The sequence below is a fragment of the Triturus cristatus genome, chromosome 3_2 (assembly GCF_964204655.1).
Source record: "Triturus cristatus chromosome 3_2, aTriCri1.1, whole genome shotgun sequence".
Classification (NCBI taxonomy): Eukaryota; Metazoa; Chordata; class Amphibia; order Caudata; family Salamandridae; genus Triturus; species Triturus cristatus.
Genome location: NC_140584.1, coordinates 61,361,661 through 61,381,226, shown reverse-complemented (window position 1 = coordinate 61,381,226; position 19,566 = coordinate 61,361,661). Strand labels below are relative to the sequence as shown.

At 47.9% G+C, this 19,566-nt stretch overlaps 1 protein-coding gene across 2 annotated transcripts in view; it reads right to left on the bottom strand.

Moving 5' to 3' along the window:
- Positions 1–19,566, bottom strand: part of GLB1L2 (galactosidase beta 1 like 2) — a 1,021,913-nt gene that overhangs the window by 418,801 nt on the left and 583,546 nt on the right. For both annotated transcript variants that reach the window (XM_085647243.1, XM_085647244.1), the window contains exons 10-12: positions 15,391–15,528; positions 11,693–11,773; positions 11,496–11,602 (exon numbers count right to left, since the gene is read on the bottom strand). In XM_085647243.1, the coding sequence (XP_085503369.1) occupies positions 11,496–11,602; positions 11,693–11,773; positions 15,391–15,528 (326 nt within the window). The remainder of the gene's footprint in view (positions 1–11,495; positions 11,603–11,692; positions 11,774–15,390; positions 15,529–19,566) is intronic.

The following is a 19,566-nucleotide window of genomic DNA, read 5'->3' as shown; positions in this document are numbered from 1 at the left end:
CATTCCACAGTAAAAACTACAGTTTCACATTTTTACTATCAGGACATGCAAAGTTACATGTTCTGCCTGTGAGGTATATACACCAAAAGGAAGTCTGGCTTTGCCATTGCTTTAAATGGCAAAGTCAGGCTAGCAGTTTATTAAACTGCTCTTCCAGCCTGCTAATGGCAGGCAGAGAGTCTCATTTTCATTGTGTCACACCTAGGTTGGCACAACCAGTGCTGCAATCTCTGGTGGGACCCCCTAACTTGCATGTTCTGGGTACCATTTACTAGTGACTATCAGGTAAGTTAGTTTAGCCAAGTGGATTTGAGCCAATTCGCCAATTTGAGGTCTGATAAACTGGCTACAGTTCACTTTCAGAGTCGAAACACCAGCAGCATCAGGCCCAAACTTGTGGGTGACCAAACAAAAAGAGGTATTTCCTTAGAGGTGAGACATCTTTCACATATCCCAGTAGCGCTCGAAGGGGGATCGCTGAGGGCAGTGACCTGTGATCCATACAATAGCATTATAAAAATGTCAGTTTAACATTTTGGTTTCCTTGAGTACAGCATACAATTGAGAAGAAGATGTGTACTTCCACTGAATTTGTATTGCACTTTTTGCCTTGTGAGAAAGCTTATACTCAATCAGACAGTTGCTTATGGTGGCATGTCAATGATCACTTGATTTGTTTATTATGAAAAATTATGATGCTGGCAGTAGGTCTGGCATATGTATTATGAAAAGTATATATTTAATGCAATATGTCTTTACAACTGTATTGTTATTACTCTTTATCAAAGCCAGCAGAAAGGTATTGTGTTACATGTAATGTCACAGATTACCACATTAGGTAAGGGTTTTGATGTTGCTTTCTCCTCTCACAAGCCATGGCAATATTTATAATGTGATAATCGTATTTAAGCCTTCTGAGGAGAGAGTGTAATTTGCTTTACTAGCTGTATGCATGATGGTTGCCTAGTGATAAAGTTTGCGCTGAATACAGGAGGCTTGGGTTGGTTATGGTGACAAGCAAGCGTTAAAGGAAATAGGCATGATGAACAAGTTACTTACCTATGGTAACGATATATCTGTAGGAAACATTAGTTAGTTAGTTAGATTCCTCGCCTTAGAAATATCCCCAGGCGTCAGGCTGGATCCGGAAAGATTTTTCGTCCGCAATACCCTTGCGCGTCGCTAGGCGTCGTCTGCGGATCCGCGTCCATCGTCGGGGGGAACAACATTTACAACGCAACTTTTACAACGCACTACACTTACAACGCATTTTTTACAACGCAACATCCATTACAACGCATACCATTACATAGCATGACACTACAACGCATTTTTAAAAACTACCTTTACAACGCATTCCATTACATCGCATACTACCTTTACAACGCATACCATTACAACGCATAATATTACACTACACTATCCAACACTTACCCTACTGTTGCACCCCCTGGAGTTTGAATAGTAATTTTTACCCCTATACTATCCAACACTTACCCTACTGTTGCACCCCCTGGAGTTAGAATAGTAATTTTTACCCCTATACTATCCAACACTTAACCTACTGTTGCACCCCCTGGAGTTAGAATAGTAATTTTTACCCCTATACTATCCAACACTTACCCTACTGTTGCACCCCCTGGAGTTAGAATAGCAATTTCTACCCCTATACTATCCAACACTTACCCTACTGTTGCACCCCCTGGAGTTAGAATAGTAATTTTTACCCCTATACTATCCAACACTTACCCTACTGTTGCACCCCCTGGAGTTAGAATAGTAATTTTTACCCCTATACTATCCAACACTTTCCCTACTGTTGCACCCCCTGGAGTTAGAATAGTAATTTTTACCCCTATACTATCCAACACTTACCCTACTGTTGCACCCCCTGGAGTTAGAATAGTAATTTTTACCCCTATACTATCCAACACTTACCCTACTGTTGCACCCCCTGGAGTTAGAATAGCAATTTTTACTCCTATACTATCCAACACTTACCCTACTGTTGCACCCCCTGGAGTTAGAATAGTAATTTTTACCCCTATACTATCCAACACTTACCCTACTGTTGCACCCCCTGGAGTTAGAATAGTAATTTTTACCCCTATACTATCCAACACTTTCCCTACTGTTGCACCCCCTGGAGTTAGAATAGTAATTTTTACCCCTATACTATCCAACACTTACCTTACTGTTGCACCCCCTGGAGTTAGAAAAGTAATTTTTACACCTATACTATCTAATACTTACCTTAAATGCAATTTAATATTATGCGTTGTAATGGTATGCGTTGTAAAGGTAGTATGCGATGTAATGGAGTGCGTTGTACAGGTAGTTTTTAAAAATGCGTTGTAGTGTCATGCTATGTAATGGAATGCGTTGTAATGGATGTTGCGTTGTAAAAAATGCGTTGTAAGTGCATGCATTGTAAAAGTGTGCGTTGTAACGACATACATCCATCGTCGGCTTCGTGATCGCCGGGATGACGTTGTCGGAGTACTTAGACGCCGCCCTCGCGTGCTGACGTCAGTTCTTGTACATAGCTTTCCGCGCCAGGAACGCAGAGCCATGCAAGAGACCGACACTGCTGCCAAAAATTCTAGGGCCCTGAAAGGGATGACCTCAACCCTAGATATCGGTTCGCAGAACGGGGAGGATGGGTGGGGCGGTGAGGAATCTAACTAACTAATGTTTCTTACAGATATATTGTTACCGAAGGTAAGTAACTTGTTCATCTGAAAGAAACACGTTAGTTAGATCCCTCACCTTAGAATAGATACCCCAGCAATACCAACCCCGGTGGTGGGTCTGCGAACCAAAATCACACCAGAAAGTCCTGGAGAACAGAACGGCCAAAGAAGTTGTCTCTCCGGACTTGGCTGTCCAGGCAATAGTGTTTGGCAAACGTGTGCAGCGAGGCCCACGTTGCTGCCTGACAAATGTCCTGCAAGGGGACTCCCCGGCCCAGGGCAGTGGTCGCCGCTGTGGCCCGAGTGGAATGGGCCCTCAGCCCTACAGGAGGTTCCTTTTTAGCTAAGGAATAACAGGCCTTGATACACAAAACGATCCACCGAGAGATGGTCCTCTTGTGTACTACCCGCCCCTTCTTAGCGCCCACATAGCCAATAAAGAGTTGGTCGTCCACCCGGAACTGTTTGGTGCGGTCCAGAGAGAACGACAGCGCCCGTTTTGGGTCCAGACGGTGGAGCCTCACTTCCTCTTTCGAGGGATGCGGAGGCGGAAAGAAGGTGGGCAGTGTAACAGGCTGGCCGATGTGAAAGGCAGTTACCACCTTAGGGAGAAAGGAAGGACGAATCCTTAGAACAACTTTGTCCAGATGGACAGAAAGGAAAGGAGGCTTAGAAGAGAGAGCCTGGAGCTCACTCACCCTCCTAGCAGAGGTGATGGCAACCAGGAAAGCAGTCTTGAGCATCAGCAGATGAAGGGGACAATTATGAAGAGGCTCAAAAGGAGCGCACATCAGATAGGTCAATACTAGATTTAAATCCCACTGAGGCATTACGAAAGGGACAGGAGGGAACATGTGGTTAATGCCCTTAAAAAATTGGGAAACAACAGGGGATTTAAAAAGAGAATGCTGATCAGGAATAGCCAAAAGGTATCCCTTGAGGGTGCCCAGAGCAGAGCCCTGCTGGGCCAGGGAAAGAAGAAAGAGGAGAACCTCAGAAAGAGGGGCAGAGAGGGGATCCACAGCCTTTGCTGTGCACCATGCCACAAATTAGTTCCACCTGCAGGCGTACACTGATTTTGTGGAGGGACGCCTGGCTGTCAGAATAACATTACAGACTTCAGGAGGCAAGTCAAATGGCATCAACTGCCGGCGCTCAATCTCCACGCATGGAGGTGGGTCTGGACAGGTTCGGGTGGAGGACCGTTCCCTGCTGCTGCGACAGAAGGTCCTCCTGAAGATGCAGTCGGATCGGGGGATCGATCGATAGACTGAGTAGCTCGGGATACCAGTATCTTCATGCCCAATCCGGAGCCACAAGGATGACTTGGGCCCGGTCGCGCCTGATTGTAGGAGAGTAGGGTCTGCTTTCTATGTTCACCCCCACTTTTTGCTTTTGCTTCACTGGTTTTCGACTTAGATGTGGCTGTGGGCCTGCTAATCAGACCCACAGCCCAGCTGTTCTCTCTCTAAATTCACTATGCACTTTAGGTGCATAATCCAATTGGTAAGGATCACCTTTTTGGACCCTGTACAGTGTACCTTAGGTACCCAGGGCATAGGTGTACCCTAGGCCTACCAGGGGCTGCAGCATGTATTATGCCACCCCTGGCTGGCCTTCCATTATGACACAACTGGCTGATCACTCAGCTGGGGCAAGGTCGTGTAACCACCCCTTGCTTAGGTGTAGTATTCCTATACCTACCTTATATATAGACACATGGGTAACCTATCGGTCACTCCTATGGCAGGCCTTAACAATCCTGAAGGCAGAGTGCTTGGTAACATGTGAGATGGTGCTCTAGCATGAGCTGAGTCTGTCTGCAGCTTTCGGAACCATGTCCTTATAGCTGTTCTATGATATCGCCTACCATATACTCTTAAAGTGCCTTATAATCCTCGCGGTTATGGTAACTATGGTTTGGCTTTATCAAAACATGTTGTGTAAGGTGTCTAACACTTTGGAATACTACCCCCACACCATTTCTGGCGGTGAGGATAGTATTCCTCCCGTCTAGAGGGAGAAGACATGTTGAAGACCTACTACCCGGTTAAAGTTAACCAGAGCCCCAGCGTCACAAAATGGACGCTGCTGCCACAGACACGAGTCTGACCTCCTGCTGCTCGGAGACCTACCAGCGAGGGAGGCTTGGACAATAGGTTTCCTGCCTTGGGAGGAGCTAGCACCACCCTAGACAGGCCTTAGTGTATTGGGGCAGGGAGGGATGAATGAAACGAGACACTGCCTGGGGCACACAAGGTGTCCCATGCATAGTCCAGTTCAAACCGGTGCTGGGGCACTCCAGCCCCAATCCTGGCGCGAAACTGGACAAAGGGAAGGGGGTGTAACCACCCCCCTCCCTGGTCCCACCCATAGGAGGGACCTAGCAGGTAACCCAGCCCCCCAGATTAGTATAAGAGTGGGAGCTGAGTCCCTAGGACTTTGGATTATCCTGATAAACTGAACTTGAACAGAAACTCTGGACCTTCGACATTCGACTACGGAAGAAGACTGAAGAATCTCCCTTGTGGCCACCCTGTGCAAACAGGCACCATCAAGCGACCTGACGTTTGCTTTGCTCAACGTTCTAGGAGGAACCGACTGCAGAGCCCGACCAGCGCCTTGACTTCCAGACTACTCAGACCCTGATCCACATCCACAGCAAAGCTGAGATCCGTGGAGGGGACGAGATACGTGGGACGTGGGACCGGCTACCTGGGAAAATTGGCGACTTGCTTCCAGCGCAGCTTCTGAGGCATCCTCGAAGTTGTGCTCTGGGGATTGAGAAGCCCCAACCCCGAGCACCATCTGCACCGAAGATCAGCCCTCCACACTCCACGAGTTCTGCGTGGGGCCCTTCTGCATTTTCCTGCTCGGCGCGTCTGTCCGGTTACTTGCCCGTTGGCTAGTAGCCTTTGTGACGACGAACCTCGAACTTTCCACCGCTGGTTTGGCTCCTCCAGACTGGCCCTTGCTTCCCTGTGAAAGAGAAGCACCTCAGGCCTTCCTGGTCTGCAACAGAAGCAAATCCTTCATTCTGCGTGGGTTGTGCTTGCCAAGGCTTGTTGTGTCCCAACTCGACATCGACGCCGCCGACAGCAAGAGCCCTCGTGGGACAGCTCGACTCCTGGTTCTGGTCGTCCTCGACGCCTCCTGGTACCAGTGGCTGCTGCGACAAGCTTCACCTCTTCACCTGCATCTTCATGACATCGCCTGGTTCCTTCCCGGTTCCTGGCTGGTGACCTAGACCCTGTCCCCTCTGCTTGCAGGTATCCTCCTTCCTGATTCCATCCTTGGAATCCACCGGACACTCTTCACTGACTGCCTGTCAGCAACTTTCTTCAGGCATCCATAGGAGTCGACGACGAAACCCGACGCAAGTTCACACCTATGCACCCGCAGCCCGTGGGCTAGGTAACTTGAGTACTCCGGTGCTCACCAGGGTATTGACTATCCAAGTGTCTAGTTTCCAAGTCTCTAACTCCTAGTTCCTTCCGAAGTGTCCTAAAACTCTTAATTTCTAAATACTACTATTTCTACAGACTTTAACGCATTACGTGTGAGTGCTTCCACTCTGCACCTGAATCCCGTGGGCCTCCCACTGCCTAGCAACTGATAGGATAGTGTAGCCCCAGTGATTCCCTAGGCCTAGGCCTAACCTGTGTTCGTGACAGTGGTTCTTATACCACTTACTTAGTATATGGTTTGCGTGGCCCCTAGGGCCTAACTGTATTACTTACCTGTGTGACTTATGTATGCTTACATAAGACTGTGTTGTACTTACCTCGAATCTCATAAAGAGTGCTGAGGGTATTTTGACTAGAATAAATACATTCTATTTTAATAATATATCGGTTGTGGTGTCCTTTCATTTGGTATTCAAGGGGTTGCAAATGGTATAACAGCTGGCTTCACATGCCATACAGAGTATAGCCTAACACTGCTCTTGTCCATGCTACCACTAGGATAGCTGGTCTATAAGGTTGACTTTACAACCAATCACCATAAGGGTTGTTTGGACTGATACAAGGTGTACACTAGAACTAGTGACATCATATATAAGGCCAACTTCTCACACTGATCTTCTTCAGCACTCTGGGCAGAAGTGGTATAGGCGGAAAGGCATACAACAGACCGCAACTCCACTTGCGATGAAAAACGTCTCCGAGCGAGTGCCGCCTTGGAAATTCCAACGCGCAGAACTGCTGACATTGCACGTTCTCTTCGGTGGCGAATAGATCTAACCAAGGCTCTCCCCACTGCAGAAAGAGGCCTTGCACCACGTCCGAGTTCAAACGCCATTCGTGATCCATCATGCACCGGCGGCTGAGTTCGTCTGCTCTGGCGTTCAGAGCCCGCCAGATGTTGAACCACCAGGGTGATGCCCTGATGTTCCAGCCATGTCCAGAGGCACAGAGCCTCCTGACAAAGGGTCCACAACCCCACCCCGCCCTGTTTGTTGCAATACCACATGGCGGTGGTGTTGTCCGTGAACACCTGCAATACACTTCCCCGGACAGAGGGAAGGAATGCCTTCAGTGCAAGTCGGATCACCCGCAGCTCCAGAAAGTTGATATGGAGCCGGGACTCCGCCGGAGACCAGAGGCCTCTGATCTCCGCCTTTCCCATGTGGCCCCCCCATCCCAGGAGGGACGCATCCATCACTACTACGTGCTCCGGTTGGGGTAGGGAGGGGGATCTGCCACTGACCCAATCGCGGTCCGTGAGCCACCACTGCAAATGTCTGGCAGTGCCCTCCGAGATCAAGACATGGTCGGACAGGTTGCCCCGATGCTTGGCCCACTGAAACTTCAGGTCCCACTGCAGATCCGCCATCTGGTATGATGCACCAACAGGATGCAGGAGACCATCAGACCCAGAAGCCGCAGCACCAACCTGAACGAAACCCGGGATAGAGGCCGAAGGATTGGAATGAGAGCCTGAATATCCCGGACCCGCTGTTCCGAAGGATAGACCCGGAACTGCGCCGAGTCCAGAACAGCTCCGATGAAGAGGAGCTTCTGGGAGGGACTCAGATGCAACTTCGCCACATTGATTGAGAACCCCAGCAAATGCAAGAGGTCTGCCGTAGTCTGGAGGTGGGAGACGACTGCCTGGGGCGAGCCCGCCTTCAACAACCAGTCGTCGAGATAGGGGAAGACTGGAACCCCTGATCTGCGCAGGTGAGCTGCAACCCCCGCCATCACTTTCGTGAACACCCGAGGGGCACTGGTGAGGCCGAAGGGGAGCTGGGTAAACTGAAAGTGCTTGTGGCCTACCGTGAACCGCAGGTAACGTTGGTGGGCCGGCAGGACAGGGATGTGGAAATAAGCGTCCTGCAAGTCCAATGCTACCATCCAGTCTCCACGGTCTAGTGCAGCCAGAACCTGAGCTAAGGTGAGCATCTTGAACTTCTCCTTCCGGAGGAAGGCGTTGACGCTCCTGAGGTCCAAGATAGGGCGTAGGCTCCCTTTGCCCTTCTTGGGAACCAGAAAGTAGTGGGAGTAACAACCCCGACCTACTTCTGGACAAGGAACGCGCTCGATGGCCCCCTTGGCCAAGAGGACCGTAACTTCCTCCTGCAGAAGTTGCAAGTGATCCCCCGACATGCGGTGGGAGGGAGTAGCCCCTTCGGACGATTTGCAGCACCCACCTGTCCGATGTGATGGTACGCCAGTGGAGCAGATGATGGCAAACTCTGCCTCCCACTGGCGTGGAATGGGCCTGAAAGCACGGACTAGGAGGGCTTTGAGGCGGATGCTGCCGGGGTAGATGTGGATGGACCGGCTTGTTGTCCCCCTGCTCCGCCTCTGCGGAATCCACCTTCGCGAACGCATTGAGACTGGTTCTGAGGCCTGTGGCTAGACGGACGTGAGGGGGCGCCCCTTCCTTGGCCACGAAAGGGACGAAGAGCGGAAGTTTGCAGGCGCGGGGCCGAGAGGCCCAAGGACTTAGCCGTAGCCCTGGAGCCCTTAAAGCGCTCCAGCACACTGTCCGCTTTGTCGTCAAAAAGGCGACTGCCATCGAAGGGCATGTCCATGAGGGTGCTCTGGAAATCCCCGGAAAAACTCGTGGACCTCAGCCAGGCGTGGCGACGAATCGCCACAGTGGTCGCCATTGCCCTGCCTAGCGAGTCCGTTGTGTCCAGTCCACATCAGATTGCATGCCGTGCCGCATCCCGCCCCTCGGCAAGAGCCTGGGCGAGCCCTGTCCGGGCCTCCTCCGGACACTGGGGCAGCACGTCCTCCACCGTATCCCACAGGGAGTGGGAGTAACGGTCCAAAAGGCACATGGTGTTGATAGACCGCAACCCCAAACTAAGGGAGGAGAACAGTTTCTTCCCAAACTGTTCTAATCTTTTGGATTCTCGATCCGGGGGAGCGGACGGGAAGGAGGTCTGGGAAGTAGAGGCCTGGATAACCAGGCTCTCGATAACCAGGTTCTCGGGCGTGGGGTGCAACAACAGAAAACTGGGGTCGCCTGGTGCAGGGCGGTGGTGCCGGGCCACGTTCCGGTCCACAGGAGGGACTGTGGAGGGCTTGGACCAGGTGCCCTTCAGAACGTCCGACAGTGCTTCATTGAACTGCAGCAGAGGCTCCGAGGAGCTTGCTGACGGTTGAAGCACTTCAGTGAGAAGATTAGTCCTCACGGCCACAGCAGGCAGCTCCAGCCCGAGGGCTTCGGCCGCCTTGCGCAGCACCACAGAAAATGTAGCACCTTCCTCCGAAGCCACGGACGGAGAAGAGATGAAGCCAGTGTCAGGGGAGGTATCAAGACCACTGGCATCCCCCAGTTCATCTGCCCAGCACTGAGATAACTGGCACTGCCATGCCAGAGGGTCCTCAGACCCCTCCCAGTCGTCACGTCATCCGATTCCTGGTATACAGGTGGAATGATTGGAGCCGGGCGGAAGATGAACCTGTCACCCATCGGCGTCGGAATCTGCGCCAGGCGGCGACGCTCCTACGCCGGACCCAGACCGGGACTAAACCGGGGAACGGCGTTGTCCGAAGGTGGTGCCCGGGGCGGCACCAGAGGGGTCGGCGGAGGCGGAGGGGTCGTAAGGTCGAACGGGATCCAGGCCTGGATCCCGCGGGGATCTGTGTCGTCGGGATCAGAGTCGACAACGGGGCCGGAGCCGCCGGCTCGCTAGGCCTCCCAGTCGAGCCTGCGGGGCCCGAAGGCACGCCGGCAGGCGTCGACGGCGGAGCCAGGCTCCTCATGGCCACGAGGAAGTCTCTGATCTCTGCCGGAGTCGCGTCAGACCCAGGGACCGGAGGGTATGGGGTCGGACGGAACTCCCGTGGCTCCGACGGAGCCGCGCGGGTGGTGCCACCCGAACCCTCAGCCGAGTCGCGCGACCGGCGAGGGGAGCCAGAAGAGTGATGACGCCTCTTCGACTTCTTGCTGTGCTTCGATTACCGGAATGCGAAGCATTCGACCCTGACGAGCGGAGCCGACTGCCGGATCTCGAGCAGCTTGCGGGACCGCTCCCGCCTTGCCTTCGAGGTCAAGGCCCAGCAGTCGAGGCACGACTCAGCATTGTGGCCGGCCCCAAGGCAATAGAGGCACCGACAGTGGTGATCCGTGACCAACATCAGTCGGTGACAGGCGTCACAAGGCTTGAAGCCAGGCATCCCTATCGGCACCAGAGTCAAGGTCGACTGGACATGGAACCAAAAGAGTTCAAAAAGTGACTAAAAGGGTATGCTTTTCCTGGATCGGCACTTACTGGCGCGGAAAAAAGAAGAACTGACGTCAGCGCGCGAGGGCGGCGTCTAAGTACACCGACGACGTCATCCCAGCGATCACGACGCCGACGACGGACGCAGAGTCGCAGACGACGCCTAGCGACGCGCAAGGGTATTGCTGACGAAAAATCTTTCCGGGTCCAGCCTGACGCCTGGGGTTATTCTAAGGTGAGGAATCTAACTAACGTGTTTCTTTCAGATTAGTCAGAGCACTGGGTTGTGATGAGCAGAGAGTGTTCAATAAAGATAAGACCTTTATGTTATACACGGAGTCGACCAAAGTAAACTAAAGACTCTACTGTTTCCCTAGTCCGTTTCCTTTCCATATCAGTCTATAGCACTGGGACACTCCCGGGTAGCCATGCGCTCTACAAATGTCTTTTCATTCATTCATTCATTCATTCATTCATTCATTCATTTCATTCATTCAAAGTGGAGAAATGTGTGGGGCAGGGATAGGTCTAAAAACCAGGAGCATTATAAACTTCTATAAGTAGGGCAGGTAGAGCGCTTGGATCTGAAGGAAACAAAGCACCCCCAGTAACCTGCATACAGAAGAATCTACTCTAAGCCAATCTGTTTGGAGAGAATGATTGTTTAAGTAAAGCACAGATATACAAGACAAATACACAGAACTGAGAAGCCTGGTGGAAGTTATGCATATTCTTGCAGCTGAATCCTTGTAGCAGAGTAAAGACATAAAAAAATCATCAAAACAAGACTGCTTTGTATGTAATACTTAACCCCCGGCTTGGATGATGTTTGCTAAGTGGACATGAAGCAGTCTTAGGATCATATGATGTCCCACTCCAGTTACTGAGCAATAGAGCTGTGTCAGATTATCAATATATCCACATGACATAATATTTACATAAAATTCATTTAAATGGGAACATTTACCTAGCCAGTGGCCATTCTGAAAATCTGAAGCAGTTGAGGTGCTTGAGGACTGGAGTGGGGAGGGCACTTCAAAGCAGGCACATGAACACATTGGGCCTCCTGGTTCTACTTTTTATGTATAACTTTTAGATATATTGGTTTAGTCACCTACCTCACCAGTGTAAGGCAGAACATCCCACAATGATACATAATCTTTCATAATCACTGCGCCATATGACACCTTTGGCATTATACTGGGTGGGATGGGCAGGGGATCCTCTGCAAAATCAAGATTCATGAGAACAGGTGTTAGTACAAGATCAAAGAATAACGTGGTTGTGAAAGTACTAGTCATCATTCACTCATTACCATGCATGGCGCCGAACAGCTCCCGCAGTTTGTGGAACTTAGATGTGTATTCACCAGCCTCAGTCAGTGGAGCATCATAGTCTGAAAAATAAACCAGGACTTCAGTTACAGATTTTTTTGAATTTCCAGCGAATACCATGGTGATGTAATTAGGGCACAAGCCATAAAAATACTCTATCACACTGTAGGAAGGTGAATATCTGACTATGGTTACCCCCAAACTTTTTGCCTAGTGTCTAGCTGGTTTTTCGACTTAGTTGGCCTGAGATCCTGCCATTCAGGGTCTCAGGCTGTCTGCTCTCTCTGTAAAATGGACTCCATGTACCCTAGGTGTGAGAAGTTGGCCTGATATATGATGTCACTAATTCTAGTGTACACCTTGTATCAGTCCAAACAACCCTTATGGTGATTGGTTGTAAAGTCAACCTTATAGACCAGCTATCCTAGTGGTAGCATGGACAAGAGCAGTCTTAGGCTAAACTCTGAATGGCATGTGAAGCCAGCTGTTATACCATATGTAATCCCTTGAATACCAAATGAAAGGACACCACAACAGATATATATAAAAATAGAATGTATTTATTCTAGTCAAACCCTCAGCACTCTTTATGAGATTCGAGGTAAGTACAACACAGTCTTATTTAAGCATACATTAAGTCACACCGGTAAGTAATACAGTTAGGCCCTGGGGCCACGCAAACCATATACTAAGTAAGTGGTATAAGAACCACTGTCACAAACACAGGATAGGCCTAGGCCTAGGGAATCGCTGGGGCTACACTATACTACCAAAGGTTAGGAAGTCGGAGGCCCACGGGATTCAAGTGCAGAGTGGAAACACTCTCGAGAGGGTAAGTTGCTTTGATAGCCTTGGTACTAGATTGTCCGAAGGTATAGTCTGGAAACACCATCTAAACAAGGCCTACCTCAAGTTCCCACAGGTAACAGGGCTCCAAGAAAGGAACACTGCCACTCCTACACAAAACCGGTTGCCCCGCCTTTGAAATGTATAAAAGCAAGGATGTAATTAGCGCCCTCTATGGAGACGACCTGTGGGGCTTCAAGAAAGTGAGCGATTTGATAGTAACTGAGAACAAGTACACCACTCTGCCCACTTAAACTGGACATGGGAATTAAACCTGTTAAAGATTTAGTAAAACTCTGCCGGCACCTATTCTGGCAGACTATAGTAACCATCCCAGAACTGTCCCCGTACGCTCTAGCCCTAGAAGAAGCCTGCACTTTAGATACATCCAATAAAATAGGCTGGATTAGAAACATCAGAAATCTCTTCAACATCATCGGGGTACAGGGGGGGTAGTACTAGTAGCTTAAAACTCCCCACTGGGAAACAAATCAAAACACTGTATTGGCAGTGAGTAGCACAGAATGAAACTAGGGACATCAGGCGGGGTAGATTAACCAAGGAATTTATGGACTTCAAATCAACGCGCTCCTTTGAAGGATATTTTTATCTTATCCAGGTGCCTCCCGATAGAAAGCTCTGTACACAATTTAGGCACGATGCTCTACCCTTGAACACACTCAAAAGCTCCTCGACAGGCAACGCTGCCGCGACCACAGGCTGCCCTTGTTGCCTTGCCCCAACTGAATCAATTGATCATGTTTTCTTTGGTTGTCCTACATACCCTGGTCCCCGGAATAAATGGCTAACCCCCGTATGTAAACAGCTTGGAATCCGCAACCATGGGGCAGCGCTGCGCATACTAAAATCTGACGCGAGTTCGATATTCGTGTGCGCAACTACAAAGTTTCTGGGGCATATGTGGGCAATAAGAAGAAAGGCCAAGAGACCAGCCTTGACCCCTCCCTCAATAGGTCAATAGAATGGCATACCCTCGTAACACCCTTCCGGGGGGGTGGGGCGTTAGCTTGATCTGTATGGAGTGTTGTCAAACTAGTACTTTTATGCGCTACTGTACCAGAAGAAGCACTATATTACAGTTACATGTACTCCATCTTAGGGCCCAATTCCCATGTCGTTCGGAATGCCTCCGAATCCAATTTGGCTTTCCTGGATCCGATGCGCAGCCCTTGTTTACGACCGAATCGCAAACAAGTCCGAATGACCAAGTATGATGCGAAGATCGCATACGCGCCGACTGAATAGTTTCCGGGACCCGAAAGTGTCCGTACGACATGTTCATAGCCGAATCGTGCTGCGCTATGGAGCTGTATTCCGACCGAGCAAGTACGATGCACGAATCGGACAGCCGCTTCGCCTCGGTCTCAGAAAGACGAAACGGCTGTCCGAAGCATACTTCGGGGGGCCGTAGTAGGCCCCCCTTCACCCAGGGCCCTCCGAATCTGTCACGGGGGTGTGCCCATGGGTCACCCCGATCCAGCCATGCACAGTGTGATGTGCACCATGGGGTGTCCACCACAGGGTGTATGCTTTTCCCCACCCACCCCTTTTCTGCTACGGGAGCCTGTGTACGCGTCTGTACACGGCGTCCCATGGAGTTCAATGGGAGTCCGAACGAACCAAGTCTGTAAGCATACAGCAGCATCGTACTCGCTCGTTCGGACTCCCGGAGCACGTCTTGCTTGGAGAGCCCTCCGTATCGGAGTCATACGGAGGGCTTTCATAGGAAGATCGTAATCGGGCCCTAAGTGTCATAGCCTTGAACACTTTAGTGCTTCTCCGTATCAAGTTCTCGAATTGACTAGTTGTGAGCCCTTTTCAACTTTTTAGATGGTCTGCCTCGTTAATGTACTTTTTCTGATTTTATTATGTATAATGATGGTTTTATAAGATTTTAAACCACATTTTTATAGGGCTGTACTTATGAATTCTGTAGTTTTATGGTCAGATGACCGAATAATGCTTTTTATTGGATAATAACCCAAAGGCAGTGCTGTTTGCAGTCAATCACCCAAAATCTGTGCTCTTATGCAACCTATCACCCACAGTCTGGCCTCTTTTGTAGTCTATCAACAATAGTCTGTACTCTTATGATACCTTTTGCCCAAAGAACATACTCTTATGCAGTATAACAAGATGAGACAGTACACCTATGTGTTGTATGACCCAAGGATGTTTTCCTTATGCTTGCAAGCGAAGCCAGTAGTTTAATACTGTCAAAGACACACCACCTACACCGGAGAGCTCCTCTTACCCAACAGCATGCCATTCTGTACAACCCACTCCTAGAATATCTTCTTTAGTTTTATCAGATTTTCAGTCAGTAATCTAAAACTATACTGCTCTAGCTAGTGGGATATAAGTGAGAGTGTGCTTAGTTTTTATTACAGGAGCAGAGTCTTGCATAATTCATGATTATCGGTCTACCCACAGTTTGTGAAGTTTTATGCTTTTTCTAAGTGTACATCCTGGCGTAGTATTTACATGCAAACAGGCCTCACTTCCTCAACTGTACTATTTAGAATAGAAACCAGATGTGTTGTTTTCTGGTGAGTTAACTTGAGAACTCTGCTTTTCTCAAGACTTTAAAACTGGATGAATGTTGGATGTCTATTTTTTCCTAAAAGCAGACAGTAATTATTAAATAAATGAGAATTAAGGGAAATGTTCAAAAGAAAAACTTTGCAACTTTACACACCACAAGCTATAACTGACGTTCGATAAACAGCTCAGTTACCATATAAACCTTCACTGTCACTGGTATGATTATTGACTTCAGTGGTACCGGGCAGCTCTAACACCTAATACTTGCCATAACTTGTGACGTCCGGCAGATATTCAGCGTCATGCAGAGCACCATTCATGAAACCAAAGTTTGTGCCACCGTGGAACATGTACAAATTGATGGAGGCACCGTCCTTAATAATTTCTTGAACAGTCTTCATCATCTCTGCAGGGAAAAAAAACACATGAGCAGCAAAATAAAACAACCAGAGTCTCATGAAATCTAGATGAAATGAAGTGTACCACATCATAGAAAATCACTGAACAGATGCAGCTATTAACCCCACATCTAGTCCTCATAGTCCTTACTCGGGAGGCCACTCCACCCCCAACCAGGAACACTACCAAATTTGCTTGCTGCAACAATTCTAACTGGTGTAAGAGGATACCTCCAACCCAAACCACTTCCTGTTTTTGTTTCCTGTCCACCAGACAGAATGACTTGTGACTAAAGTGCAGCAGTCTTCCTTGTGTTCCCAATCCATGTTATTTAGCTGGGGCGCCTGATATTTCAGCAAGTTGTACTGATCCGACTTAGCCAACTAAACTTTGTACTACCACCACAACAGTGCCTGATAATAGGTGCACCCGGCGGGAGGCATGCATGAGGTTGCTTTAGCATTTCCTGGTTGTGTTAGAAAAGATTGAGGTTGTTAAGCAATCAATAAAAACAGGAAATTGCTGAACCTAGCACACCAACTTCTGTAGATATGGAGCCTGTGTAACTCACATAAAGAACTGCAGAGGAGAGGGAGGCAATCCTCTGAACTTCTGTCCATGATTGATGAGGCTCTAAATTTGGCTTTGGTGCAGCCTTTTTTAAATAGGCAGAAAACTCTCTGGGATGATTACGAGGAAAATGCGTCAACATCAATAGCGGGTTCTATTCAATGTGGAATAAGCAAGGGTGTTTCTCCCACAACCTCAGAGACTGATCTATTAATCTCAGTTGAAACAACTTCTCCGGGTCAAGTCGGGTTCAGCTCCCTACTAGCTGAGGATTAAAGGCATCTTGGTCTCTTGCACTGTGATTGTTCCATGAACCTGTCACCACCTAAAACCCTTTGTATTTCATATCCTGGCCCATTGGTCTCCATCTTTCAAAAAGTACCATTATCAGATTCTGGTATCACAGAATATATTTCGGGCCCTCCAGTGGTGGTTGGTTTCGACAAACGTTCGGAAGAGACCTCCGATGTTAAGAAACCCTTCCACACTTCCGAACAACAGATGTGAGTCAGTGAGGTTGGCGTCCAACATTGGGGAATCAGGAGGTTCAGGCCAGTTGGTCAGATGCAAAACTCCAGAATTCCTCAAATTGGAGAGAGTTGGCAGCCAGCAAACGAGCTCTCCACTTATTCGAGAATGTTCTGCTGAGCAAGACTGTGCTAGCAAGGACAGACAATCAGGTCACAAAGTCCCATATAAACAGGCAAGGGGGGATAAAGCCCCTAGCTTTCGTCAATTTGACCAAATAGATTTTTAACTGGGCAGGGGTAAATCTCCTACCTCTCAAGGCCATGTACATTCCAAGGAAAGAGAACTTCTAGGCAGACAGTCTCAGTCGGAATTTAATTTCCTCTGTGAATTTCAATCTCTGCCAAGAAACACTCAGTCAGTGAGATCTGCCAACTGTGTATGTCATTGCATCGTCCACAAAGGTCCTTCTTCCTCTCTATGCATGGAGACAATTGCAAAGATACATGGGGGGGGTTATGCCCTTTCAATACGAGGGCCTCAGAGACTATTATATGCCTTCCACCAAATTCCCCTCCTGCTGAAGGAGTTTCAGAGAATTCAGAAGGAGAAGGTCATAGTGATTTTAATTGCTCCGTTTTGGCAAAGAAGGTATTGTTATCCCCTCTTATCTCAGTCCTTTGGGTCTCCAGTGCTAACAATTTAACAGTTTTGTCAGTTAAGAGCGATGGCCTGGAGATTGAGAGGGCTAGGCTGCATCGCGTAGGCTGCTCGAGAGAGAGAGAGAGGTGGTTTGTAACATCCAATCCACCGCATAGGCTGTTCGAGAGAGAGTTGGTTTGTAATATTCAATCTACCAAAAATTATTTAACTATAAATTCATTGGTCAATCTTTGGGGGAATTTTGTTTTTTCTTGGTGTTCCAAATCAGGATAAGTTCATGTTTCAGGAGATTAGTTTAAAATTCTGGATTTCTTGCAAGATGGTTTCTCCAAAGGATTATCTTCTTCTACCATCACAACCTGATAAACCGTAAAACAAAATCCTGTAGGGAAGCTACTGGGGATCCCTCACAATGTTCCCTTAGCAAACAAACTTCTAACATCTTCTAGATTAAATAAATCAAAGGTCTCTAACCCCAATCCTTCATGGGATCTCTCTTGAGTCTTACAAGGATTAGAGAGAGAACCCTTTGAAAGAGATCAGGTTCATGGGTTTATGCTTAAGATGCCTTCTTAGAGGCAAGACGGTTGGGTGTATTAACATCTCTTTTCATTTCTTCACTTTTAATTTCTTACATATACATATACTTGAATTTTTAATTGACAGAGTGGTCCTTGGATGTAGACCACAAATTCAAATCTAAGGTTCAATCTTGTTTTCATTCATCTCAGGGACATAATTATTCCAGTATTTCAAGAAGAAGGCAACATTCTTCCTCTCTAGACATCAGAAGAGCTTTGCTATGGCTCAGCGAACAAGTTAAAAAAGCTTCAATGTATACCATTAGTAGATGTATCAAACAAGCAATTTCCCAGGCCTAAAATACTTTGGGTGAATTTTTCACAGATAATGTGTTAGCAAACTTAACTAAAACCATGTCTATGTCTTGGGCAGAAGTGAGAGGAGTATCTCTGGAAGAGATATGTAGAGCAGCCACCTGGGCAATTCCAAATAGTTTCCTCACTCACTACAGGTTGAGGCTGTCTCTAGATGATAATGTTAATTTTGAAGCTTTTGTACTAAAGTCAGTAATGACGTAATTGCGGAGTATGACTATATCTTTTTCGAGCAGTATACATTTTGTCTGTCTCCTTTTTGGCTTTGGTACATCCTCATATGTAAGGACTATCACAAGGAGGTCTAGACATTGAGGTAATAAGCCTGTTACTTACTGGTAACTTCATTACCTCCTAGTCATAGCAAGTTTCCTCCTGCCCTTCTGGTTCCCGCAACACAATTTTAAAGCTTACTGAATAGGAAGTGGGTTTGGTGGAAGGTATTCTTATATACCAACTAGAATTATAGTAACAATCCATTTGTTACCTTGTCTGGTTAGGGGTACAGATTGTGCACTGTGAGCTAGCAGGACTATAGGCCAACATCCTGAGGTGTGTCCATAATCGGCCGCGCACATTTCCAACATTTATGTTGTCCAACAAATCCACAGTTTTACTTGCGAAAGTATATGCCATACAATCGTGGCATATGATCACTTTCACAGTGTGGAATAATGGAAAACGAGATTATGGCACTAAAGAACAGAATTGAGCTAAATGTATAATCTAGGACTGTGGGCTCAGCGGTTAAACAACCAGAAAGCGGCCATTCTAAACGTGCATAGACATGCCCTCCAGGACAGTGCATCCTATGGAGTCTGATCTTTGAGGCCTGGTGACTTGTGATGGGATAAGTCATCAAGAATCAGTTGTTCTTTCTGCAATGTTATGAAAAGGATTTTGTAGGTGGCTTAAGTCAAGAGAAGTGAGCATTAGGATGCTTCTGCTTAGCAATAGAAATGAATTGCACTAGCTCATTTACCTTTAGATTTTTGCCTAATGTTGCTGGGTGTAGGTACACATTTAACAGAAATACCTGGGCCAGACAACAGATTGTGTTCCCAATTTTTTTATCTCAATGCATAAGAAATCTTTGTGGCCGGTGGGATACTCTGTGACTGCAAAATCCCAAAAAGTTGTTAAATAGATGGAAAGAACCCCCTTTGTATGTCTTTTGAGATGGGATCTGGTGGCTGGAGAGAAAAACACATAATAACCTTAGAGGGGGGTTATGCTATCTCGCTAGGATTGCCGAATACATATAATGTCATGCAAGGTTAAGAAAGACATAGCATCTGAGTCCATGTGGAGTTTTTCTAACCCTGCCAAATTCTAGGAGACAAGGTGAGCTTGCAATGTCTACCAGCCTGGTTATGGCAAGAAATGGATAAAAGCTGCGCTCTAAAAAAAGCTGTTGATTGAAGAAGGCCAATTGCATTTATTAAGAA